The 27,225-nt window shown below is 46.5% G+C and overlaps 1 protein-coding gene across 1 annotated transcript in view; it reads right to left on the bottom strand.

Moving 5' to 3' along the window:
• The window catches only part of VIPAS39 (VPS33B interacting protein, apical-basolateral polarity regulator, spe-39 homolog), a 375,619-nt gene that overhangs the window by 79,045 nt on the left and 269,349 nt on the right, over positions 1 to 27,225 (bottom strand). The window contains exons 15-16 of the mRNA XM_069637994.1: positions 13,279 to 13,320; positions 11,812 to 11,901 (exon numbers count right to left, since the gene is read on the bottom strand). Coding sequence (XP_069494095.1) covers positions 11,812 to 11,901; positions 13,279 to 13,320 — 132 coding nt within the window. The remainder of the gene's footprint in view (positions 1 to 11,811; positions 11,902 to 13,278; positions 13,321 to 27,225) is intronic.

Genomic DNA, 27,225 nt, shown 5'->3' with positions numbered 1-27,225 from the left:
AGCGCTTTTTCTGCATAGGTATGTTGAAAATGCCATCAAATTAAATGGCACTGTCCACTATATCCTTTTTCTTAATTTGTCTATCAGAGAGAGCAGTCACAGCATCACATGTGAACAAAAGGCCTTCTATTCTATTGGTTTTGTTAGATAGTTCGGTGATTGCTTCCCTCATAATTCCTATTTCATAATGGGAACGCTCATGACCCTTATCCAGTAAGTTGAGGATTCTCGCAAGAACTGGAAAATCAGGGCTTAGTGATGGTACATCGAGAGCAATGCTCTCAGATCGTGCGTCATTGTTGGAAGCATCTTTGTCTTTTCCATTCAAACTAGACTGACATTCTTGAATGTCCAGGTTCATTCTATCATTAAGTGCTGTTTGTGCACTTATGGCTTTTGGAGAACTCACCATGGGTTTGTTGAGGGAATCATTGGACTCAAAATCCATTTCCCAAGTCAATTTAACCGTTTCACCACTTGAAGGTTCAAGATTACTTTTAGAAGCAATCTTGCCTTTAGTACTCAACATAAAGACATCTTCTCTCCCAACCAATTTCTGATTAACTGGAGTAGAGGGTCCGAGGGAGAGATGAATACGCTTACTTAACTCGGCTTCGATTGTGGGGCCCATCATTGAACAGTCAACAGTTTCCTCTTTATAAGAAATATTAGAAATGCTGTATAATCCAATATCATTCCCCTGAGTTGAGTCAGTTGTAGGGATATCAATTGGAACACTATTGTTCAAATCATTTAGCTTAGATTTAGTGTTCCTTGCTGAAATATCAGCCACATTCTCAGCACAGTGAATCATGGCAGAAACATCATATTTGGGAACAATGCCCATTTCCTTTAGTACTATAGTTTTCTGATCTAATGGAGTGCTGTCACTAGCCCCCACTTCTTTAGTTGGCATGGTAACTGGAATGACAGGTAGAGCCGCAATATCTACAGAAATGTCCTGACACACAGGAAGGGAAGGTATTTTAGGTTGCGGCTCTACTAGTTTCCGTCCACTACGCAAACCATTTACCATACTGAAATTGACATAGCAGAAGAGGTAACAGAGGGGTTAGACCGTGGGTGCACACACTTATTTGGCTAAGGAACACCTTGCAGAGGCACAATCAACAACTACACAAATCGATATTCAAGTATACTCAATTGATGTGCGCATTAGGTTAACACTAGAACACAGTATTACTCACAAAAATAGTCCAAAATTACAGCCCCTTGCCCTCGCCGCACAGCAAAACAGCACTTGCAGTGCACTTCCCGGGTGCGCGCGCGGGTGCGCGTGCACCGTGTTATAAGCACTGCAAGGAACGTCTACGGCGAGCGGGAGGGAGGGGGCGTATAAGGCTCGCAGCGGATCTGCGTGAAAAAAGAGATGATACACATAAGTAAACCTACTAATAAGCACTTACGGGTTCATGAACAAATAATGACATTGAGTCCTTAAGACCTTAAGGCTTAGAAGAAAGTCCAGAGCAATCAGTCCACAAAGAAAGAGAGTCATATCAGCAAACATGAATATTTACTCTGGTTAATGCAGTCCTTGACGTCCGTTTCGCCGCACAGAGGATGTTGGGCTTCCTCTTGGGCATAAGAGCCTTCACACATCCAGAAGTGGAAACGGCAGCAGGATACACGCAGGATACACGCCAACAGGACTCCCAGCAAAACAGCACTTCCAGTGCACTTCCGGGGTGCGACAGCGGCTTCAAGGCCAGAGCCCGAGCGTGTCCTTCGACGGCCGCGGCGGCAATGGCGTCGACGACTTCTTCGAAGCCGGAGCCTCGAGAGAGTCCCTCGATGGACATGGCGCTGAAGGCGTTGATTTCTTCTTAGAAGGCCTCACAGGCTCTGACGGTCTCAACGGCATCGACGACCTGGACCTGGCAAGGCTATGGCGATCAACCTTGTCCGATCAGGAGCTCGACGGCTCCTGATGATCGCGCCGACCGCCCGAGCCCGAAGACATCCGAGTGGTGGCTCTAGCTCCCTCCTTGCCGGCTTCTCTCGAAGGCACGAATGGAACGGTGCCTTGCGTTTCAAAAATCGCCATCATCTGCTGGCGGAATGCATCCCATTCGGCCGGCGACAAATGTTTAGTGGGACAAGTTACGCGCCGATTGGCAGAATCCCCACGACGAGGATGGGGAAGGCGACCAGTGATGGCGCTTCCGTGAATGCCTAGAAGAGGCAGAGGAATGGCGGGACCCACTCCGAGACCGAGACCCCCCCTGGACATACGCCGACGTGGAGAGTCGCCCCTCGAATTGTCGGTCGATTCACCAGCATATTTTGACTTACAGGTTTTAGAAACCCTACCTACCGACAACAACTTCTTCCGATCCCGCAAGGCCTTCGATGTCAGGGACTGGCAGTCATCCATCGCAATCGTCGGTGACGTGGCTCTCACCGAGGCACCAGAGGCAGATGTCGTGCGGGTTCGTGATGGACATTTTAGAACCGCAGTCCCGACACTTTTTGAAACCCGACTTCGGGGTAGAAGAAGACAGACATCATGAAACAAGTAGAAGAACCGAGGCGCTCTGAGATTCCGAAGCGAACACGTTTGCGGAAAAAATGGAACTGAGGCTACGGGCGTCGTGCATCATAGATATAACATCCGGTTACGTCGACCATCGACAGAGGCCCTCGAGGGACAGCGTATCGACATCATCGACGCAGGATGCCTACGCCGAAAAGGTTTTCTGAAGCAGCACAGCTGTGGTCATTACTGTCAAAGATGTGGAATACGTCGGAGGACACAATGGGCCTCATTACGACCCAGGCGGAAAATCATGGTGCTAATAGCACAATGGTCCATGCCAATAATTTACCAACTCCGCCATGGAGAAAGGGGGAATTAGCACCCCATTACAAGGTTGGCGGGCGGTAATTCCCCCTTCCTCCATGGCCCTTCCCCATTCCCATTTTTGCCCCATAGGGCTCAATGGGAATGGGGAAGGCGCTAAGTACGGTACCGCAAATTGCGGTACCGTACTTAGCACCAAGGTCCCTTTGCGGGTCCCTACTTTAATGGCTGGTGTAGACCAGCCGTTAAGGTCGGGTCCCGCAAAGGGACCTCGTAATCAGGCGCTAATGGGTTAACGGCGCTGCAGCCTTTTACGGCGCCGTTAACCCATTAGCGCCAGGGTCGTAATGAGGCCCAATCCCTTCGAAATTGCTGATTTAGAGACAGGGTCCCCTTCTCTACCGGCTGCCACTGATATGAAGAACCAGTTTGTTTTCCTTAGTGGCTTTGTCTTTTCGAGATGGTGAATTACTGCTCTCCCTGTATCTAGTGTCTGGAGGCTTATTTCCGTCACAAAGTGGGGTTTTGGAAAAAGGTGGGTAGTTCTATGGATTGGTTTAGATGGAACTTTGAGATAAATTTAGGCCAAAGCGAGGGTGTGTGCACAAAACCACCTTGTCTTTCTGAATCAAGACAAATGGGTCCTGAACTGAAAGGGCCTGCAGTTGAGGAACTTGCCGTATCAAGGTGATCGCCACTAGGAAGGTAGTCTTGTCAGTGAGTGCTTTAAGGCTAGCTTTGTGCATTGGTTCAAAAGGAGGACCCATCAGTCTGGTAAGAACATTATTCAGTTCCCATTCGGGAGCTGGGTTGGAGATAAAAGCTTTAATTACAGGAATTTTCCACCATGAAACCTTGCTCTGGGACGTGGTGTACGCCGAAATCGTGCCTAAGTGGACTTTAAGAGAATTAAAAACCAGTCCTGAATCTAAAAGGTGAGTTAGGTAAAGGACGATATCTTTAGGTGAGCATTCAATAGAATTGATGCCCTTGCCATTACACTAGATGTCAAAGTGCTTCCATTTACTCGAGTAGCAATGCCTGGTGGTAGGTTTCCGTGCCTCTCCGAGTATGTCCATGCATCTTTGAGGGAGCTGGAGGGGCCTGAACTCTATGATCTCAGGAGCCAGGCTGTTAAGTTAAAAGTTTGAGGACATGGATGTAGTGTTTCCCCCCAGAGTTAAGACAGCATGTTGTACGGGCATGGCAGCTTCCTGCAGGGGTGGGGGGGGGGAGGAGACTAACATTGCCATGAGATGGGAGAACCAGGTTTGGCAGGCCCATATGGGCCACCAGGATCATTGTGACTGGTTCTTGGTGCATCTTGTGCAATATTCTGTTGAGCAGGGGAATCGGGAGGGGGGGTGGTGGGGAGGGCGGGAGTGTAGACAAATTTCCCAGACCATGTGATCCAAAGACCGTTCCCCTTGCAGCGGTTCTGAGGGTACATGGAGGTGTAAATCTAGACATTGGACATTTCTCCAGAGTGGCAATTAAGTCGATCTCTGGGAAGCCCATCCTCCGAAGACGTTGAGTACAATGTCCTCCTTTAGCTGCCACTCATGCGAGATGGGAAGGGGGAAATCTCTGCTGAGTACGTCTGCTAGAAGATTGAGTTCCCCTGGAACATGTTGTGAAAGGAGGAACATGTTGCATTTGAGTGCCCACTTCCAGATGTTTTGGGAGAGTTTGGACAACCCTAGAGAGTGAGTGCCCCCTTAGTACATGGCCGTAGTACTGTCTGTGAGGACTAGAATGATTTTCCCTTGCAGGCGAGTCTGGAAGGCCTTCAGGGCCTTGAACACTCCTAGCAGTTCCAACCGGTTGATGTGTTTGGAAGCTACTGTTTGAGACCCAAGCCATGCACCGACTGTTAAAGGAGGTGAGCCTCCCACTCTGTCAGAGATGAGTCTGTGGTGAGAGTGGCTTCTACTGCGAGCGTGGTGAAGGTTTTCCCCTGCAGAAGGTTTTCTCTTGACCACCACTGCAGAGAATGAACAGAGAGCTGCAGAGACGACCACTAGATCGTCCCACTGACCGCTGGTCTGACACCATTGGCTCGAGAGCCACTCTTGCATGGGGCACATGCGCAGACAAGCGTGAAGAACTAGGCAGACGCAGGAAGCCATTATCCCAATCAGTAGCATGGCTTTGAGTATGGTCACCTGATGGCTGGCTACATAGTAAGGGATCTAGAACAGCACGTTCTGGACCCTCTCATTGGAGGGAAAGGCGAGGCTGTCTTCTGTCCAAATTAGAGCCTCCAGAAATTGTTCAACTTGGCTGGGGGTAAGACTGGATTTGTTTCTCGTTGATGGAGAATCCTAGGCTGAAGAGGAGATCTACTGTCCTCTGGGTATTTGTCTGGCATGTTCCGTACACATCCCCTGTTATGAGCCAGTCATCGAGGTAAGGATAGACTGGAATGGACTGCCTGCACAGGTAAGCCACTACTACCGTCAGTACCTTTGTCAACACCCTTGGGGCTGAGGCAATGACGAAGGGGAGAACCTTGAACTGACAGTGGGTGTCCTCCATCATGAACCTGAGGTACTTTCTGTGCGCTGGCAACATTGAAATATGAAAGTATGCATCTTTCATGTCCAATGCAGCCATGTAATCCTCCTGCTGCAGCAGGGGGATTACCTCCTGCAGTGTTGTCATCCTGAACTTTAGAGGTTTGACATACTTGTTTGCCGGGCACAGGTCTAGAATAGGGTGCATGGTGAGCTCCTTTTTGGGTACAATGAAGTACACTGAATAAATCCCCTTGTTTACCTGGAGAAGGGGGACGACTTCTATGAAGCTATTTTCCAGCAGGACCTGAACTTCTTCCAGCAGGATACACAGGTGTTCTGGCAGCAGGCGTCTGCTTCTCGGTAGTTTGGTATTGAGGTGGTCGGAGAAACACAATATAGTAACCGTGGGCAACGGTCTTTAGCACCCACTGATCTTAAGCGATATGCAATTCTCTGCAATTTCCACTAGATGGTTGGACTATATGCACAGTAGGCGATTCTAAGCAGATCCAAAAGCATCAGAAATAAAGTTTCACAGGCGAACCTTAAAATATCCAGATCCCAAAGGATGGCTCAAGGGATTTTATTTTGTCAAATTCTAATGATTCAGAAACTTGATGGGATGTGAAGGAAATATGGAACATTAAGGGCTGTCCCTCTCTTGTCTCCCATGGGCTTCCCATCTCCCTAGCCCAGGTTTTCCTAGTTCCCATGTTGGCAACTAGAGATCAGTATCATCTACCATCTATTAATGAAGGAATAAAGGCCTAAAGGTTTCAGCCTTTTCGATTTTACTTCCTCTGGGATTTTCTTAGGGGTAACCTATTTGAACAATTCCCCAGGATCTGGTGTTCAACAACACCTGGTGACTTTTCAGATTCCTCTCACTAGACACTTCTACACCCTACCGATCGTGTCCCCGATGTTCCCTTTGTCACTTTTTCCCACTTTTGCCTACTCTGCTCTCTCCTCCCTCCTTTTTCTCTCCTTTACTCACTCCTTATGTACCTCAGATGGTCACACACACTTGTAAGTACTCTTCCCCTTCTACTAACCTCTCCCCTCTCAACTCTCCTCCCCCTCTAAGCCTCTACTCTCTTCCCAATTACATTCACATCTTACACTCCGTTATTCTGCATACCTGATATGATATGGCATTTATAACTCACCTATACACGTGTTTCAAGGTGCATCCTTATTACTCTCTCATGTATCCTCATATTCTCTCTCCCACCCCCACCCATACCTTCCAACAACCATTCACACACTCTTATACTCGGATACCACATCTCTCGCAACCAACACCTCAACTGCAACAATCTCCACCACAGTATTCTAAGAGCTCTGCCGGGTAATGGCCCAAATGTCGCCCTCAGAATTCCGACTCTCGAAATTCCTACTTTTGCTTATTTTTTTACCCCCCCTTACACCACATATATATGTGGGGGGTATAGGATATAATAGTAGATCAGGGATTCGGGGGGTATCCCCCTGCATATGTATGTGGTGTAAAGGGGGCTTCGGCCGCTGGAATTCTGGGGGTCGGAGTGATCACATAGATCCCTCTGCTGCACTGTCCCTTCCTCCACCTGGTCTCTTGGTACACCTCCACTCCACCTCATCTCAACAGAACAACCCACACTACTGCTGTCATCTGCTGGATTTTAATGCCTCCGACTTCCTGTGGTGGTTGATCCCTCCCCTTCCAGTTAGCTTGTTTTTTCACCTGTTCCTTGGGGCCAATCCGATAGTGCTTTTCCTCTCTGGGTAGTGTGTTAGTGGCAGAAAGCTTAAAAATCCCTAATTAGCTAGCCACAGTTTATTCTGTAGCGTTTGCATTAGTCTCTCGCCCGTGGGTTTTGTTGACTGTGTTGCTGTTGTAGAGATGCAGCGAGTTAGTTTTCACAATCAGTCTTGCTGATGTTTCCTTGTCATTTGTTGAGTCGGAAAGTCTTTCTCCCAGAGTCTCTCTCTTCCATCTGCCACACTGCTCCCCGATACATGCAGTTCTGAAAAGAAAGCAACAGAACTCTTGCCAGAACAAGGTAATTCAGGCATTGGGTGCATTGGTAGTGGTACCTTCCACTTCTAAAACGGTACATCAAAGGAGGGGCTGTGGGCAGAGGCTGGGACCCTCTGAACCTCCTTAACCAGCCACTGGAGCAGGACTGGTTCTGGCGAAAACCCTGGTAGGGCCCTTGGCCCAGATTGAGAGAGATCCTTTCTCGCCACAGCCAGAGTCAAGACTCTGACCCTATCGCAAAAGGCAAGTTTCAGATCTATAAATCTGTGAAGACGTTTCTGTCTTGGACTGGCCAATGCTGATATGTACTTAACTAATGTAAAGGTGACAGGTTGAGCTTTAATTTCACACCACTGCACTCCTCCCCTATACTGCCTGATCCCTTTGTGTTTTCCCTTTGCTTCATAACTCTTTAATTTTTCATGTAAAAAGTAAAATGATTGCTTATTCTGGCTGTTTTAGGTGTAAAATGTTCAGATAAAGTAAACATTTGTACAAGGGATTATCATCCCATACAGATCAAAAGCACTCCTGTTGGATAATGTTACTGCATGAAATATTAGTGTGCGCACAAGTATCATTGTTTGATATTTGCAAAATCTAAAAAAAAAATAGCAAAATCAAAACTTGACAGGTGGCTTGAGCAAATGTGCAGAAGGAGCTATCCACCAAGATGCCCACTTATAAAGAAATTGCCACATAGATGGATGCATAGCAAAGAAAAATAGACCTTGCTCAATATCAATGCATGAGTAGCATAACCCAACCTTCACCTTACACACACACACACATGGTTCAGTAGGAAAAGCAATTTTATTAAACAAAAAGAGTGTATCCCTGTTGCAAATTCAATTAAAGTGTGTAAGAAACAATTTACCGCTATAGCTCCATGATTTAAAAGAGTCTATAGTGCATGGGCCTGATGCAGGACACCCACTTCTTAATGTTACAAAAAGAAAATGCTTTTAATGCTTAAAGTATGGACAACTCACTAATAAACGTAATACAAATTTGACCAAACAACAAATGTAGTGCTAAATAACACAAATAATTATGTTTAGAACCTTCAAAATCATCAAAAAACATCAACACTGGTGGTACAAACATGTGCAGTACTTGAAATTTTGTGACAGAAAATAAATAAATATAAACATTACTGATGTGTTCATTCAAATGTCTATGCATTCTTGTGTTGTTCTTGCTATACATTCTTATGCATGTTGTTAATGCAATGGCCCAAAAACTGACTACTTTTGTTGTGTCAGTGTCCCAGTGTCAAATATTATTCTTCAGGGTCATTAAGGTGCAAGAAATCTCTGCCCGTAGGAAAAGCAAACCACTGATACTGAAGTATTCAAAACTGGCACAGTGGCAGTAGTCCTCTGTGAATTGGTAATGTCGCCTCCATGGAGTTTAAGTCAACGCTTGTGTCAAGTTTTTTTTAGGGGCAGAATTTCAGTGGGCATGGACAAAGCAAGAGATCAAACATCGCTGCCCCATGACTGAGAATCTCCTAGCATACATCATCGCCAGAAGCAGTCCAAACACACACAGCTTTCCCCAGTTACCATCTCCAAAAATGACGGGCACAGGGATGGAAGCTGTCAGCTGAACACTCTATCCAAAGGATGAACGACGCTGGTGCTTTGCTACCTTGCAACCACAGCAATTTCTGAAAGGTCTAAGGTTCAAGAACTGCCCTCATATGCATTCTAAATCTATACCTATCTTGCAGACACTGACTCCATCTACAAGTGTTACCTTTTGTGATGATCCTCCAGATGGCGTCACTTCTCCCCAGAGGGGAGAACCTTTCCATGAAGCTCTGGAGGTGCAGCTGCTAACAAATATTCCCCTAGAGGAGGTAATATGCGGGAGGAACCTCATGGGGAGGAACTCCCCTCCTGGGGATAAGGATGTGAGCCCAGGACACATCCCCTTTAACTTCCGGCCCCACAGGGTAATAACACCCAAACATTTTCTACCCAGGATACAGTCTGAAAACATGTGTTGTTGTAAACTGTCAGACAAAACTTGTAATTAATACAGGGATGAAGAAGAACCCAAGCATATTACAATCAAGGAGGAAGAGTACTCCACCAAATGTTAAATCAAACTGATGTTACACTGGATCAGGCTATTTAAACCAAAAAGCAAAGAAGGACTTTGTGCTGAATCCGGAAGGAGAACCCAGCGAGCAAGGCTACCGTTGAGAAGCCAACGGGGTGGAAACTGGGCTTCGGGAGACTGCAGCGAGGCAGCTCTCGAGTGTAGCAGAGATAAGCAGTGGGACCCCCAGGCTGCGTCTTGCGAGTCGGATGGAAGCCAGCGCACTTGAAGTAGATAAACAGAGGTGGCGGCGTGACCTGTTGTGGGTGGACTGTGCTGTCCGAGAACTGCACCAAGGCTGCCTACTCTGGCCTACCGTGGATCCATTTAGGCAAATGTATGGGGAGCACAAGAAACTGTGGTGATGGTGTGACCTGTAACGGATGGACTCTCTGGTCTGGAACCTGCACCGAGATCGTCAGCAGTACCTGGCTGTAAAGACAAGCAGGCCTACGAAGATAAGCAGAAGTAGAAGGCGGAATAACAAACCCGCTGCCCCTCGTGAAACTGGTGAAGCATTCCTGAGAGAGTCTAACGGGAATAAGAGTAGGTCTGAGAGGAGTCTGGGAAAGTTTGAAACTGAGTTGAGAAACTGTGGTGGTGTGACTTGTAACGGGTGTACCGTCGGGTCCAGAACTTGCGCCGAGACTGCCAGCAGTACCTGGCAACAAAGACAAGAGGGCACGTGAAGACAAGCAGAAGTAGAAGGCGGAAGAACAAACCTGCTGCTCCTTGGTGAAACCGGAGAAGCATTCCCTGAGAGAAGGTAACGGGAATAAGAGCAAGTCTGGCAGGGGTCCAGAAAAGTTTGAAACTGAGTCGAGAAGCAGAAGAGGAAGTAAAAGAAGAGAAAGTAGTGAAGCCCGTTGTGAGGCAATTCCCCAGCCATTTCTACAAAGGTGTGGTGCTAGAGAGTCAAGGAGGACTCGGGGAGCCTCTTCATCGTCCCAGTGGGAAGAAAGTAGAGAAAGCTGAGGGAAGTACAAGAGTTGTTAAAGAAATTACTAATAAGATAGCTTTGAAGAGGCTTAACAAGACCCAGGGAGCACGCTAGGAGAAGGGAGTCAATCTCCTAGCCCAACCTGGAAATTCGCAAACTGTTTCTTTTTGAAATTGGGAACTTTTCCTTTGTGAACCTATGAACATTTCCAGAGCTTCAGAACGTTGCACCTTGAGAGACTCATATCCAGGAGAAGGGTGTCATTCTCCTGGGTTTTTGAAATAACTCTCTTTGCGTATATTAGAATTTGTGTTTACATGGTAGGGATAAAATAGGAGTTTAGACTAGGACAGTGAACATTTGATTTGCACTACACAGACTTCTGGCAGACCTGAGTTTTAGTTTGTTTGTGATAGGGAAACTACCTCTAGTTTGGGATAGATAGGGTTGTTTATGCTTCAAAATGAAAGTCTATAGCAATCACTATGCCACCGTACGGTAAGACTCCTCATTCGATGCTGTCACACTTTGGGCTTTAAAATGTATGCGCCCAACACCCACTTCAAGTAATTATTTTGCACACATTTCATTCTAGCAAAATCAGAACATGCCCCATCCGGGTAAATCTCACCTGTGATTGTCGAAAATAGTTGGATCTAAAAAGTTGATGTGTTCTTAAGAATGTGCAAACCTACTGACCTTTCCTGTGCATCAGTGATTTTGGGTTGACATAAATTTATAAATAGTAAATTAAGGTTGTGTGCACTGTATGTGATCTCCAAAAGATGCATTTTCTACTGAACAGTGCAGCAGATTGTACCAACATTTCATACCATACTCACACTCAAATTGAAATCAAATGCATTTTCCTATATCCATTTTATCCCCCCCTGCACCCCTCGCCCACCTCCCGCATCAAAGAAGTTATTTTGCTTTCCAAACCAAGTGTAGCCAACTAGAAGCTGCTCCATAATTAAATGAACACACCAAGGAACTTGGAGAACTCACAGGGATAAACTCTGACCTCTGTTGTGATTGGGATGACCTATGGTTTGCCCATGAGTCAGTCAGATTGAAGTACAATCATTGAGACAGAGGCAATATTCCCCACATTTCTTCCCATACATTATAACATATTTAAGCTCCACCTCTGGTTCATTGTTGTTGCTTTGCAAACATGCTCGAGAGTGCACCATGGCTGCCAAATATGTACCAAGATCACACACATTGGTAGAAGCTGCAAACTTTGTGGTGCTATCTATACTTATATGAGGGTGCTATATTGCTCCCACACAATTAGTTTACAACATGCACTTTATGTATTATAAGATAACCTACTCTCTGACAGATCTGAGGTTAAACAAACAACCCAAAGGTCTCCAGAAGTACTTCTTACCTTTGTTGTGAGCAGGGCATCTATGGCGTGCCAGTCTTTCAGTTTGGCTCTAGCTGCCAGGGCAGTGAGAACGTATAGCTTTTCTGGGATCTGAAATAACAGTGACCATTAAATAAGTGTCTTAAAAAAGGGAGTGGAGAGAGTAAGTTTCTCTAAATAATGAAATGTAAAGGTCGGATAAGATCACCCACAACATATATGCCATGTTTGCCTGCTCCACTTTATGAGCAACAACACTTGTGCAGATCTTCCACTTCCCTCTAAGGAAACATGGCCTGTGCTTAGGGGATTCTAGCCTCCCTGATCTAAGGCAGAAGTTAACAGGACAACACAGACGGTGGCCGCTCTACCCCCAGAGGCTGGTGCTTCTGAAATGCCAGCAGGATTGGGCTACAGTCAGTCACTAGTCTTGCAGCCCAATATGCTTACCACACTCCTAGGGAGATAGATGCCTCCTTGCGCCCGTCGGTACTGTGAGATATGGGAAAGGTGGATCAAGGACACTGTAACAAGGTGCACCAAGTACCCAAGCTCCACGTAAGAGCAGCAATCAGGACCACCATAACAAACAACCTCTACTGGGTGAATCACTGTCAGAAGGTACCTCCTTGCTAGATCTCTGTACTGCCTGAGAATTAGCCAGAACCTAGAATGTACCATGAAGGCTAGTTAATAAATCACAATTCATCCCCAAATATGTTTGTACAAATTCCTTTGCAATCCTTAGCATACACATTTCAGCTCAGCCCCGGCAAAGCATATGCACAGTAGTAAGCCATTCAGTCAGCAACAAAGTGCATTATAGTTACTTCAAGATGGTAGTAGCAAATATCACAATTGAGCCAACAACAAAAGGCGCTGACAATAAGGCAGTGTGCAGATTAGAAAAAAAAAACAATGAGTGGAGAAGTACAACGCATTACTATTTGGCCATGGCCCTCAGGCCACTTGCGTGTAGCACTACCTTTCAAGAGAAATAGCCATGCAAGACAAGGAACGCAAGTATACCCTCCCTCTTGAAACAAGCTGATATGTCGGTTCCATGTAATAATGTCCCTGCAAAAATGTCTCCTGACAAAAGAGTCGCTTTTTTTTGCTGAGACATTATTATATCTAACATGCGGGGGACACCCCTGCAACCCTGTTTTCTTTTCTAAATGGGAGCAGGGGACATACCTGCAACCCGTCCCCATACATAATGTCACCATATATAATGCTGCCAGAGGTCTTTCCCAACGAGATTATGTATGGGGACATTACATATGGGGACATTATTACCTGATAGCGATATGCCATGAAAACGGGGGCTATCTTCATTCTTCCCATTATCCAAGAGTTAGGGGTGAGTGACAGGCTGCACTGGAATTCCATGCTATGTGCACCCCCGACTTTCCACAGAATGGATCATCTCATGCTTAGTTTTGATAAATGGCCACTACAAAATCACATATCAGAGCCCCTACTTACCTTAAATGTTTTCCTCAGGTTCGCTGGGCTGCTGAAGGTCCCCTAGAAAAAATGAAAGGTGTCAGTCAAAGGTGTGGGCACGTGGGCCTTTTCTGCACTGGAAAGCACAGTGCTTCTGAGTTCAGTGTACATTTATGTATGCATGTGGACTATACAGCACATACCTAGCTGGGATGCAACAGAGACCACCTTATGTACTGGAAACTGTTCCATGTCTGCACATCTGTGCATTTACATCTTGATGCATTTACACTGGTGCTTTTGCAAAGTTTCTTTTTCAATGGGGGTTGTGGGGGCAAGCCCTCTATTCCGACCTCCCTTTTTACTTTTTCTACACTGATTACCTTTTGAACAGGTTTTGTGCTCTCTGAAAAATTAGCAAAGCCAATGTAAATGCACCAATGAAAATGTACAAATGCATCGATGTAAAGACACATCCCCCTGGAAACCTAAAACTCCACAAGCAACTGCATGCACCGGACGAGGAAAATGGCTCATATGCTTGAGGGATATTGACCACAAAGAAGTTGGGAATTATCTCTGCACCTGCATGTGGCATGTCACAGTTTGGACAGATGGAGATTCAAGACAATGCACAGACTTCTCCATGAGAGAGCTAGATAGGATGGCAATCTGAACTCTATTTCTAGGTGCTGCATTTGTTCATTACGTATGTTGGTGATGGGATGCTTGCACTTAACAAGATTAATAAAAGGTGTACCAGGATAAGTACTGTCTACTGCAGACTGCTAGGTGTGCTGTTGTCTCTGAGATGGTGAACCTGTCCCTGTGCCTTTAACTTAACTGAAGGAGGAGTGTTTAAAGGCTTTACTGGGTGCTAAGTGCCAGTGCGAGGTACCGGGACAAGTACAATCTACTGCAGACTGCACGGTGTGCGGTTGTCTCCAAGATGGTGGACCTGTCCCTTTAACTTAACTGGAGGAGGAGTGGTTAAAGGCTTTACTGGGCGCGAAGTACCGGGGACGAGTACGGTCTACTGCAGTTTCCAGGGGGTGCAGGACAACTTTCGGGGAAGAAGAAACGCTGGCCGGTTACCCAACCCACTATTGCCCAGGTAAGAGAACTTACCATTTTAGCTGGACTTTTCTCTGGATCCAGTGACTTTGTTAGTGGCTGTGATAGCAGGGGTGCAACGTTGTTTCAGTGGTGTGCTGTGGGGCTGCGTGCATCAGGGCACACATTTGAGCTTTGTTGGAGAAGTCGGCTGAATTTGCTGTTCGGCGTTGCTGAAGTTGGTAAGCTCTTAGTGTTTCGAGCTTGACACAGCATTCTCTGAGGAAACGCACAAGCTGAGGTGTGCCTCAACAACGGCTAAAAGCAGTAACGAAAGCCACTTAGACGTCTCGGCATCTCAGCGCTTGGCACTCAAAATGTCTCTTCCCTCTTCTCCAGTGGAACAGGAAAGGGAAGATGTTGAGTCAGGGACGGCAGCTCTGGTTGTTTACTGCCCTGGTAGAGCAGGGCAGCAGAATGGTAAGTTCAATAACCCTGTGGCCATTACTTCTTATTTTAACATGATCCCTAAAGACCTTGGCTCTAAGGGCCCGCAACCAGGTTCATCTGGTCTTATCTGTTGGGGAATTGAGCAGCAGCCTTCGCATTCGTATTTTTCCTTGCAGCAGCCTATTGGTTCAGACGTGGAATTACATACTATTCCGGGTGCCTTCTGACGGGGAAGGGGTACTGGTTGACTCTGATTTGAATACTCCTCTGATTTTTTCTGACGTGAATCAATCAGTATTTGACTCCTCTTATACCTCTATACCTGGTCCCGTACCACAACAGAGACTTTCAACTACGCTGAGGAACATGGATCGGGCGCATCGGATAACAGGGAACCTATTTTTCAAGAGAATAATCAAATCCTCTGTGCCCTGCTTGCACTTTATGAAGGCATTCAACAGGAATCAAAGGTTCCTTTTGCTTGAGTCGATTCTAGCAAAACTCAACCATTCTGGCATTCATGTTAAATGAAAATAGTTCTTTCAATCAGCACATAATCCTAATGTGCTACCTTGCTCCCCTATTTTGCTAGTTCAGTGTCATAATCGGATAAGGAATGCCCAACGCAGACTGGCTTTGTACATGCCTTTCCCCGACCTTGCTCAAACATGTTTGTGACGGGTGCAGACGGAGCCATAACTTCTGCTCCTAATCTAGTGGAAGATACAATTCCTGATGTACTGGGGGAATCCTTAGTGATGGATGACGTGGAGTCACTGTATCCGCTTCCCATGAAGACACTGCGTGTGAATGCAGTCTTGCAAAACAGACCCAGCTGTGGACAATTTCAAGCATAAGTCTAATTCAGAGCAGATTAATGGTGTTTACAGTAGTTCCAATATTGGACTTTTTTCAAATTGTGGGGGTGTGAAGGTGTCTAAAGTGGGTCTATTAGAGGGGTGTAAAAGAGGAAAAATAGACATGTATGGGTACCAAACATGTCTCGCCCCAGGTAGCTGTCTCAGTCCTGTGTATGCCTAATGAATCATTGGTAGCAGTTGTGGCGGGCCATCGTGTGTGGGATGTGAGTGTTCAATGTGGGTACTTGAGTGCGTGCCCTCTTGCCCTAATGCTGGTATGTCCAATCTCATTTTAGATTATGACACTTCAGGAGATAAAGCGGGTGGAAGGCATGCTACTGAGGGTGTGGGGTGTACCACCAAAAAGTCTAAGGTATATAGCGTACTGAGGGGAGCTCATGGTCCACAACCCTGGGTTAAGGACGGACGAGGCTCGGTTGGTCCTAGGGGAGTTTTCCTGAAGTCCCACTTGTAGGTAAGACTTTAGTAAGCTAATCCAGTGGTTTGTAGATCCCTAACTCTTAAGGAGTTTGTCTTGGGACTGGTTGTTCCCACCAGTCAAAGGGAAGGAGTCCTCTTTGGAGTTCCTCTATTGCACAGAAAACAGGTTCAGGACAGCAGTGGCTGCTTCACGGTATTGCAAAGGGTCTGCAGGCGTCTCTGGTCATTGTCTTCTTCGGTTAGTTCAGCATCTAGTGGTCGACTTGCTTTTTACTCCAGGAGCCTCACCTATAATACAGTTCCAGCACAAACTCTTCTGCAATCTCTCTCAGCGATTTACAGAAAGGGGTGTTTGGCTGTGCATTCAGGACAGCCAGACCCCCAGAGGGAGCTGGTTCTATTCGGGCACACTGGCAGACAAATGACAGGGGGGTGGAAAACTCCTCCCTCACTTCCTGCCTGCCCAGAAACTCTCTGTCAAAGGCAAAACACACACACAGGCCTCCCCCTACATTAAAGGGTAGAAGGGCCAACAAAGAACAACCCCCTAGTAATGGTGAAAAAAGAAGGGATGCTCAAAAGTTGGTACTTGGGTGTCCCTATTGTGCACTACCGAGACTATGGACATAGCATGCGGTACAAACATCACATAATAGTTGGTAGGACACGTCCACTGCCACCAGCCATTAAATAGGAGATTGTCCATGAGACTAAAAAGTCACAGGACCAGAAAGAAGGGGGATACTAGGTAACCTTTTGGCACTCCACATAAGGTGGTGTGTGCCAATCTCTCAGACTATAAAGTTTTAGGAGATATACTAAGTACCTCTCTATCCTTAAGAACTGTAGTTCGAGTTCAGTAAAAGGTCCAGAAGTCCAGCAAAAAGTGCTGCGGGTCTCACTAGGACAGGGGGTGAAGCATAAAAATGATACATCTCCCTAACACTCGTCCCCCAAGACTAGGTACAGTAGGATCTAATCCACTCCTGGATGGCCCCCTTCGTCCAGTCGGCCATACTTTCTGGAGAGATCATCAGCATTCTTATGTTGAGTGCCTGAGCTGTGCTAAATAGTGAAGTCAAAGCTTTGTTGGCTTATCGACCACCTGAGCAATTGTGGATTTTCTCCTTTCATCTGCATCAGCCACCTTTAGGGTTGGTGCTCTGTTTGAATCCTGAAAGTAGTTCCATAGAGGCATGGTCTGAATTTCTTCAGGGCCCACACAGTAGAAAAACATTAATGTTCAATTGTGGCCTAACTTGTTTCCCTTTCTTTTAGTTTTCTACTAATAAGGCAGATGGGGTGCTCCCTGCCCTTGGTATTAAATGAACTCAAGAATGCTCCTATCCCTGTATTGAAAGCATCAGCCTAGACTAACGAGGTCCAAGTATAATCTGGAGCTCTCAGCACTGCAGCGTTACAGAAGGCAGCTTTCAGCCCCTGGAAGCTTTTTTTACAGTCCTCATTCCACTTGACCTTTTTAGGGTACTTAGTAGAGGATGCAGTATTCAGAGGAGAAGCTATGGTCCCATAGTTCCCAGTTCAAATCCTGTAATAACCAGTAAGTCCTGAAAAGGCGCTTACCTGAGTTTGTGTAGTTGGAGTGGCCCAGTACTGTAGAGTCTGTACTTTGCTGGGTAAGGGTTTAATCTCCCTTCCTCCCACCTCATGACCAAGGTAGGCCACTCTACTCTGACCACCTTGGCATTTACTTGTTTTGATGGTCAGACTGGCCTGTTGAAGGGCCTGCAACATGTCCCAGGTGTTCAAGATGTTCTTCACAGGTAGGGCTGAACACTGCAATGTCATCCAAGTATGCCAAGCAGACGTTCTCTAACCCATCCACAACATGGTTAACCATTCTCTGGAATGTGGCAGGTGCATTCTTTAAGGCAAAGGGCATGACCTTGAACTGGTACAAGCCTTCTGGGGTAGGGAATGCTGTCTTCTCCTTGGAATGGTCAATCATGGCAATCTGCAAATAACCACTTGTCAGATAAAAAGTACTGAGGAATTTTGCTGAGTCCAGCTTATGCACCAGTTCATCTGTTCTTGGCAAGGGATGGGCATCAGTCTTCTTAACTGCATTTAATGCCCTATAGTCCACACAAAATCTATATTCCTTAGGTCCTGTCTTTCGTACTAACACAATTGGGCTACCCCATGGACTTGTACAACGTCCAATAACTCCAAAGTTAAGCATTGTGTTGACCTCCTCCTTTATGTGATTCCTCACATTATCTGACATCCTGTAGCCCCTGCTTTTAACAGGTACACTATCACCAGTGTCAATGTTATGCTGGCCCCAAAGGGTCAAGCCAGGTGTTAGTGAGAACACAGGGGCAAAGTGAGTTAACACATCCTTGCACTCCTGCTGTTGCTGTATTGTCAGATTAGTAGAGAGGTTTACCCCTTCTACTGATCCATCTGAAGGGTGTCCCCTTAGAATATCCGGGAGAGGTTCACTCTCCTCTTCTTGATCAGAAGCTAAGAAACATAGGCCTTCAGACGTACCAATGTATGAAAGACCCTAAGGGCCTCCTTGGGGAAGCCCAAGTCTACCAACTAGTTGACCTATCCAGGTTTTCCCACAACATTGAAGGGTCCTGACCTTTTGTCCTGGAAGACCCTCTGTCTTACTGCAACCATGAGGAGAAATTGTTGGCCTGGAGTAAACTCCACCATGTTTGCCTTCTGGTCATGCCAATGCTTGACCAGAGCTTTACCAGCTTTCAAATTCTCAGAAGCCTCTGTCATCATCTGTGACATCCTCTGAGACCTAGCACATAGTCCATAATCCTTATTGGCCTAAGGGAAGGAGCGCTCTCTTTGATCAGGGCCAAAGGGCCTCTGACAGGATGACCATAAAGTAACTCAAAGGGACTAAATCCCAGTATACTTTGAGGAACGTCTCTATAGGCAAAAAGAAGATATGGCATGGCAGAAGAAGGCCCCACTTTCTTTTAAGTGGTTCTTCCAAAGCTCCAATCATGCTCATCATTGTTCTAGTAAACCTCTCTACCAACCCATTTGTTTGAGAGTGGTGAGCACCTGAGAACTTGTAGGTGGCCCCACAAGTTTTCCACATGGCTTGTATGCAGTGGGACATCAAATTTGACCCGCTGTCAGATACAACCTCCTTAAGAAATCCTACTCTGGTAAAAATAGCAAGCAGGGCCTTAGCCACTGCCTGAGCAGTAACAGTTCTCATTGGAATACCTTTAGGGTACCTAGTGGCATGGTCCACCACAACCAATATAAATCAGTTGCCTGAAGAGGTTGCAGGGTCAAGGGGACCAACAATGTCAATCCCCAACCTCTCAAAACTAACTCCCACAACTGGGAGAGGCACCAAAGTTGCCACATTCCTGGCTCCACTTTTACCAGATAACTGGCAAGTATGGCAACTCCTACAATGTTTCTCTATCTCTGCACCCATCATTGGCAGTAAAAGTACAATGGAATACTCTCCTTGGTCCTCTCCTTGAGAGTCCACCTTCTGCAAGCTAAGTCTGGAGCTCAGGATGGTCTCTTGGATCCAGATCCTCCAGACAGGGTTGAATCATCCCCTCCTCTGACTCACCAGAAGAGGGCTCTTCTGGGGATTCTTCTGGCGCCAACTCAGCCTCAGCTGGTGGCGTAGTCACAGGCGTGACCTCTATGTTTTCTACGGGAACCTTTTTCCTTGAGGAAATGTTGGGCTTCGGGCCCTTTTTACCTTCGGAGACTCTAGGTTTCCCCTTGGTCTCAGTTGGAAGATCCCTTACGGTTGCCTCCCTTTCTTTCCCGGTTCGATCGCTTTGCTTCTTAGAAGGGGGATTTGGGGTTCTGGAAACTACACCCAGGGCCTTCAAGTCATTGCCCAAGAGAACCATAACTGGCACTTCATATTGAACACTCACAGTGTTCTTAACAGTCATGTCATTACATTTAATGATACCTGGCAGTATGGGACACATTTGGACTGGACCTCCTGCTAACTTGGTAAGCCTTTTGGGAGACTTAGCAACTTCCTCAGGTTGAAAGAAACTTTCATCTACCACAGTTATACTGACCCCACTGTCTCTAATGGAGGGGTGCCCTGGCCATTTACAAGTACACTGTCTTTATAATACACTTTAGTATCATCAGGAATGGAATTATAGAGCTCAATGTTCTGTTGTTCCCACCAACCCAGAGATACTAAAGAAACTCTAGCCTGACCACCAATGGGTTCTTTAGCTTGTGGGTGAAAGCTAGCCCCCGTCTATACACATCATGTGTCATGAACCATCGGGCGCGCCCCTTCTGGACTTCCTGGTCTCTGACCCATAGAGGCTTACACTCAACAGTACTCTCAACATGGCCGTCGAATGCGGAACGCTGTTTACCAGTTTCCGTGCTGTACGCACTATGTTCTATAAAGCGGACACGCCCCCGCGGCCCGGCATGTCTCAACGCTACCGCTTGCCGTGGCTGGACGTGTGCTCAGTAGTTCGCTTGCTAATCCTTTGTTTCCTGGTTCCCCTAATTCCTCCTCCATCATTCCTCCCCTTTTTTGACCTCTATTGCATCCCGGTCCTCCGTGCACTCGTTTCCGAGTGCGCTCTTCGCCGTTTCCAGGACTTTTCCAGGATATCTGAACGCTCCCAGAAGACGGGACGCTGAACACATGCTGGAACCCAAGGACCTACGCACAGGGTTATACAAGACCCGAACTGTGCGGAAGAAGAATCCACCGAAGAACTCCAACAAGCAACAAAGACAGGTGAGAAGGGGGGAAACCTGTGACAGATTGAGACGCCAACAAACCGATACAGATACGGACATGGAGGCTGCAGTTCAAGATCTCATGCGTGGCATGCAAGAGTTAACCACAGAAGTTCAGAATCTCAAAGCTGAGAATGCCGCATTAAAACAACTTGTCCTGTCACGTGACTCCGCGACCAAGGAAGTGTATTGCTGGGCGGAGTAGTGGATAAATATGATGGCTCATCAAAGAACCTTCGCGGCTTCCTTGATTCGTGTTTAGTGCACTTTACCTTTAAGCCCGACTACTTTTCCACCCCCAGAGCAAAAGTGGGCTTTATGATTTCACATCTTTCCGGGAATGCATTAACCTGGGCTACGCCTTTGGTTAATTCTGGAGATGCCCTCATGGATGATTATGATGGGTTCGTACAGGCTCTAAAAAACATGTTTGACCGCCCAGAACAGGTTTACAGTGCCCAAGAACGTCTATTGGATTTACAACAAGGGTCCCAGGATATGCTTACCTATGTAACACGCTTTAAGCAACTGGCGAAAGAAGCAGATTGGTCCTCGGAGGCCTGCTTTACCCTATTTCGGAGGACTAAATGAAGAGATGAAAGACGAGCTTGCCAGGATAGCTCGCCCAGGTTCCTTCCAGGCTCTCATGGACCTCTCTTTACAGATAGAGTTTCGTATCCAGGAAAGGAGGGCGGAAAAGAAGAAGACAAAAATGCCTTACCAAAAGACCTCAATAGAAACTTCCTCCCAAACCGAGCCCACTCCTGCCCCGACCACAGACCCAAAACCCATGCAACTGGGGGCCTTCCGCAGACCTATATGCCCGCAAGAAAGATTGTGGCGGATTCATACCGGGTTGTGTATGTACTGTGCCTCAGATAAACATCTCATGAGAGGATTTCCTTTGGCCCCTCCACAGCGTTCGGGAAACGCCAGCTCCTGATCCTAGATGGAGCTTCGGGGGAGAGATGTTTGCTACACATCTATTCCATCCTTGAACTCTACTGGACAAAACAACCTTGTGATCTTGCAGGCCTTTCTATCGCCGTCCAAGAAATAAACTTACCCCATTCTGGCATTAGTGGATTGTGGAGCTATTGGGATCTTTATAGACCATGATTGGGTCACTACCCACCACATTCCATTTAAAACTCGAGACATCATGCAACCTGTAGAGGCCATCGATGGAAGACCTCTTTCTTCAGACCAAAGAGATCCAGCTCTCGATAAACCATCATCAAGAGGTGATCAAATTTGACATCATAAAATCTGCCCATTATCCAATGGTACTGGGTATGCCCTGGTTGCAGAAGCACAACCCATCCATCAACTGGGCAGCAGGATCCTTGTTTCTTGGCTCCGAACATTGTATGTCTCACTGTCTATCCCTGGATTCCTCGTCAAGACCCTCTGAAGGTACACTGACAGACCAGCAAGGCCCATTCACGGTCTCAAATATTATCCAGATCCCCAGGGCCTATCAGGATTACGCTGATGTGTTTTCAACTGCCATAGTCCAAGCCCTACCCCCTCACAGACCTGAAGACTGCGCTATTGATACTTAACCCTCAGCAGTGATTCCCTTTGGAAGGATGTTCATCCTATCAGAACCAGAGAAAAGGGCCCTCTGAGAATACTTGGATACCAACCTAGAAAATGGCACCATACGACCATCCAAATCCCCGGCGGGAGCTTCGTTGTTTTTCGTTCCCAAGAAAGATACTAAGGAGCTTAGGCCTTGTCTTGATTTTCGTGGTCTTAATCAATGCACCCTCAAGGACCGCTACCCATTGTCCTTAATTTCGGATATCCTGGAAGCGGTGAGAGGAGCTGTAGTCTTCACAAAATTGGATCTCGGAGGTGCCTACCATCTATTCCGTATAAAGGAAGGTGACGAATGGAAAACAGCCTTTAGAACACCCTTTGGTCACTTTGAATACCTGGTTATGCCCTTCGGACTCACCAATGCCCCAGCGGTCTTCCAACTTTTTATGGACCGGGTGTTCTCCGATATGCTGTTCCTCTTCGTCATAGTTTACCTGGACGATATATTGATATACTCCAAGGACCATTTTAAGCATGAAGAGCATGTTAAGGCAGTCTTACAGCGGCTATGTGAACATAAGCTCCTGGCTAAACCCGAGAAATGCCTTTTTCATGTCTCGACTGTTCACTATCTCGATTTGTCCTTAGTCCAGAAGGAATTGGAATGGACCACTCAAAAGTAAATTCCGTACTATCCTGACCTGTTCCAAATACTGTGAAACAGATTCAATCCTTCCTGGGGCTTGCCAACTTCTACCGGAAATTCATACCTTCCTTTTCGAAGATAGTTCAACTGATAATTACATTGTTGAAGAAGGATACCCCTTTCCTCTGGACAGCAGCCCAAGACGAGGCATCCCAACGATTGAAGTCGGAGTTTAAACAAATCCCCATCCTGGCTCAACCTGACATTGATCGACCTTTCCTAGTGGAGACGGATGCCTCTAACTATGCCATCGGAGCAGTCCTAAAGCAGAAATTTGAGGACAAGTTAGAACACCCATCACTTATCTCTCGCGAACCCTAACTCCTAGCAAGACCCATTATTCTGTTCTGGAAAAGGAACTGCTAGCCATCCGTCAAGCCTTCACAGAGTGGCGTCATCTACTCCTGGGAGCTAAACATCCAGTTCAGGTCCGTACGGATCATCAGAACCTTCAAGTTCTACAATCCGTGGAATGTAGGAATAGTCGTCAAGCCCGTTGGGCCTTCTTCTTTGCCCAGTACCAGTTCCAAATTCATCATGTTCCTGGGACACACAACATAATTGCTGACGCCTTATCTTGGCGTCCCGACTACGAAACTCTTGACGATCGATCCTTCTCAAAGATATTTCCCCACACTATTTTCGTAGCCCAAGCAATCACTCTCCTGGAAGACATTCGGATTCAAACTCAGTCCTCTGAAATCTGGAAGGAATTTACTGGGAAAAATCAATGGAATCCTAAAACAAAAGATGGGTATTTGTTCAAGGATAATGGCCTGGTCATCCCCACGCAGAGACTGCGACAAAGGATAACAAGCCTCTGTCACGATACCCTTCATTCAGGACATCGTGGCATTACCAACACTCTCTGTTTAATACAAAGACAGTTTTGGTGGCCAAAAATGAGAGTCGACGTCCAGCAGTACATCCAAGCCTGTGTAGTCTGCAATCAAAACAAGCATGATAACAAGAGGCCGGCGGGTCTCCTACTCCAACCAACGCTACCAACAAGACCCGGGAATTCATCGCTACGGACTTTATTGTGGAACTGCCACCTTCCAGGGGATACACAACAATCATGGTTACCATTGATTTATTCACTCACATGGCTCATTTTACACCCTTGTATAAACTACCATCTTCCTCAGAACTTGCTGCAATCTTCCTGGAACACATATTCCGACTTCATGGACTCCCTCCCAAGATCATATCAGACAGAGGACCTCAATACATATCTCAATTCTGGAAACACTTATGCCGTATACTAGGAATCCAACGTGTCCTCTCCTCAGGTTATCATCCACAGACCAACGGAGCTACAGAACGTGTGAATCAAACCCCAGAGCAGTATCTTCATTGTTTCACCACCAAGGTCCAGGACGATTGGTCGCTCTTAATACCTGTGGCTGAATTCGCCTACAACAATTCAATTCACTCGGCTGTCAAAACCAGTCCCTTTTTCTGCAACCAAGGATCCACCCTTCGGTTCTACCATCCATTCTCCCACATCCCACACCAGTTCCTACAGTCGACTCCTGGATAGAAGCCCTCATCAACGTACACAAGGAAGCCAAAGAACACCTTGAAAGGGCCCGAACTAATACTAAGCGCTATGCAGACTCCAAAAGAAGACCAGGACCTTCCAATGCAGTGGGTGATAAGGACTGGCTATCCTCAAAACTACTACCTCGACACTTACGACCTAATAAGTTGGCTCCTCAGTACTATGGCCCCTTTTCCATAAAGGAAATCATTAACCCAGTTGTCTTCCGACTCAAACTACCACACTCCTGGAAGAGGATCCACCCAGTGTTTCACATGTCTCTAATGAAACCATACGTCCAGACCTCCCGGTCTGCTCCAAGATCTACCCCTGTGATTGTCGATGACCAGCTAGAATACGAAGTCTCCAGAATATGTGTCTCCAGGTACAGACGTGGTCAGCTACAATATCTGGTTGAGTGGAAAGTGTACCCACCCAGTGAACGTACCTGGGAACCAGTCTCAAACCAAAATGCCCCCAGATTACTTCAAAGATACCATCTTATACACCCGGGAAAACCCAGAGGAACAGGCATTTGGAGGAGGCATGCTGTCATGAACCATCGGACGCGGCCCTTCTGGACTTCCTGGTCCCTGACCCATAGGGGCGTACACTCAACAGTACTCCCAACATGGCCGTCGAATGCGGAAGGCTGTTCACCAGTTTCCGCGCTGAACGCACTACCTTCTATAAAGCAGACACGCCCCCACAGCCCGGCGTGTCTCAACGCTACCGCTTGCCGTGGCTAGACGTGTGCTCCGTAGTTCGCTTGCTAATCCTTTGTTTTCTGGCTCCTGGTTCCCCTAATTCCTCCTCCATCATTCCTCCTTTTTTTTGACCTCTATTGCATCCCGGACCTCTGTGCACTCATTTCCGAGTGCGCTCTTCGCTGTTTCCAGGATCTCTGAACACTCCCAGGAGACGGGACGCTGAACGCACGCTGGAACCCGAGGACCTACGCACAGGGTTATACAAGACCCAAACTGTGCGGAAGAAGACTCCACCGAAGAACTCCAACAAACAACAAAGAAAGGTGAGAAGGGGGGAACCTGTGACATGTGTGAATGCCAAGCTGACAGAGGGGATCCCTGAAGGTTTACCCTTACATCTGGGATCTCCTTTCACATAATCACCAAACCCACAAGCCACAAATCTCCCAAATGTCTTTTGGAATGGGGGGTTTTGATAACCTTCCTTTGGTTTGGGCCCAGAGGTTTCACTAGCCATCTAAGTTTTTTTAGGGGGATATTTACTCAAATAATATTTGGGGCCCTCTTTTGGTGGGGGATTTCTGGAATGATCCTTCTCATCCTTCATATGCTTCTTCCCATCCTCTATTTTGTGAGCAGGCCCAGAATCCTTGCGAGTAGCCCCGTTTGTCACCCACAAGCCAGCAGTCACTGCTAGCTTCATGGGGTACGGTTCCATAGAGTCATCAAGGTAGTGTCTCAGCTCTGAGGAACATGCATCACAAAAACTTTCTAGCATAAAGGGACACCTCGTCCCTTCATAAAAGCTCACATTGTAGCCCTTAATCGACCTATCTAGGTATCTTCATGCTTTCACACATCCAAGTGGCCCACAAGTTACATCTCTCTTCTTGTCCCTAAACCTTTTTAGGTATTGGGAAGGGGTCTTCCCAAATCTGGTTATGAGAGCAATTTTTAACAACTAGTAACCTTGTCTATCAACATCATTCAACTCCATCATAGCCATTCTGGAGGAGCCTAAAGATTACCCTTGGAACAACCCCACTTTCACATATACAATTCAAATGTACTCAAACAATCAAGATTATCAGTTTTTACATAATACAACCTCACCAAATCTTTGGGGAGACGAGGCTTCCTGCTCTTGGAGTGGTCTGGCAAAGAGGATTCTGAAACAGAAGTGGAATCAAGGGACAACATTTTCATGTCTAGCTCATTCTGCATCACTTTCTCCCTGAGTTGCAGTTCCTTCATCAATTCTCTGTCCCTCACCTCAGACTGAACCTCCAGCTTGCTGAATTCAAAATGTATTTTCATTTTTACTATCTCCAGAACCAACTCAGCTGAAATGTTAGATACAGGAAGGGGTGAGGTCAGTGGATTGGGAGGTAAATTAACAATCACATTTTGTCCATATCATCAACTGCCTCACTTTCTGGAAGTTGAGGGCTAAGGATTAAACTTTGACCATCATTATTATCCAGATTAATTCTGGGAGTAGGGGTTACAACCCTGCGCAGTTTGGTAATCCAACACGCTTTGGATAAACATTTTTTTTTTCCTTTAGTACTAAGACATTTATCCTTGCACATTACTTTCAGTTTTTCAACAGTAAGATACATAAGAGCTTCTGCCATATAATTTTCCATTAGTGAACATGGTTTAGTACTTTACAGTATAGTAACCCTGAGGATGGATTATTTGAAATACAATACAACCAGGAGCCAATGTAATCCCCAGCTGTAACACCAGTGTTGGGGGAGTTTTCCTAAAGTCCCACTTGGAGGCAAGACTTTAGTAAGCTATCCCAGTGGTTTGTAGATCCCCAACTCTTAGTATCAGTCGGTACTACTCCAGGAACTTGGTAGAGTGGCAGAGAAGCCATGCTTATTTTAAAAAGGAAGATGTGACCTGTAGGTAAGTACAATG

This window comes from Ambystoma mexicanum, chromosome 14 (assembly GCF_040938575.1).
Source record: "Ambystoma mexicanum isolate Mex_15411 chromosome 14, UKY_AmexF1_1, whole genome shotgun sequence".
NCBI lineage: Eukaryota > Metazoa > Chordata > Amphibia > Caudata > Ambystomatidae > Ambystoma > Ambystoma mexicanum.
The sequence above is the reverse complement of the archived record's forward strand: the minus strand, read 5'-3'. Positions and strand labels throughout refer to the sequence as shown.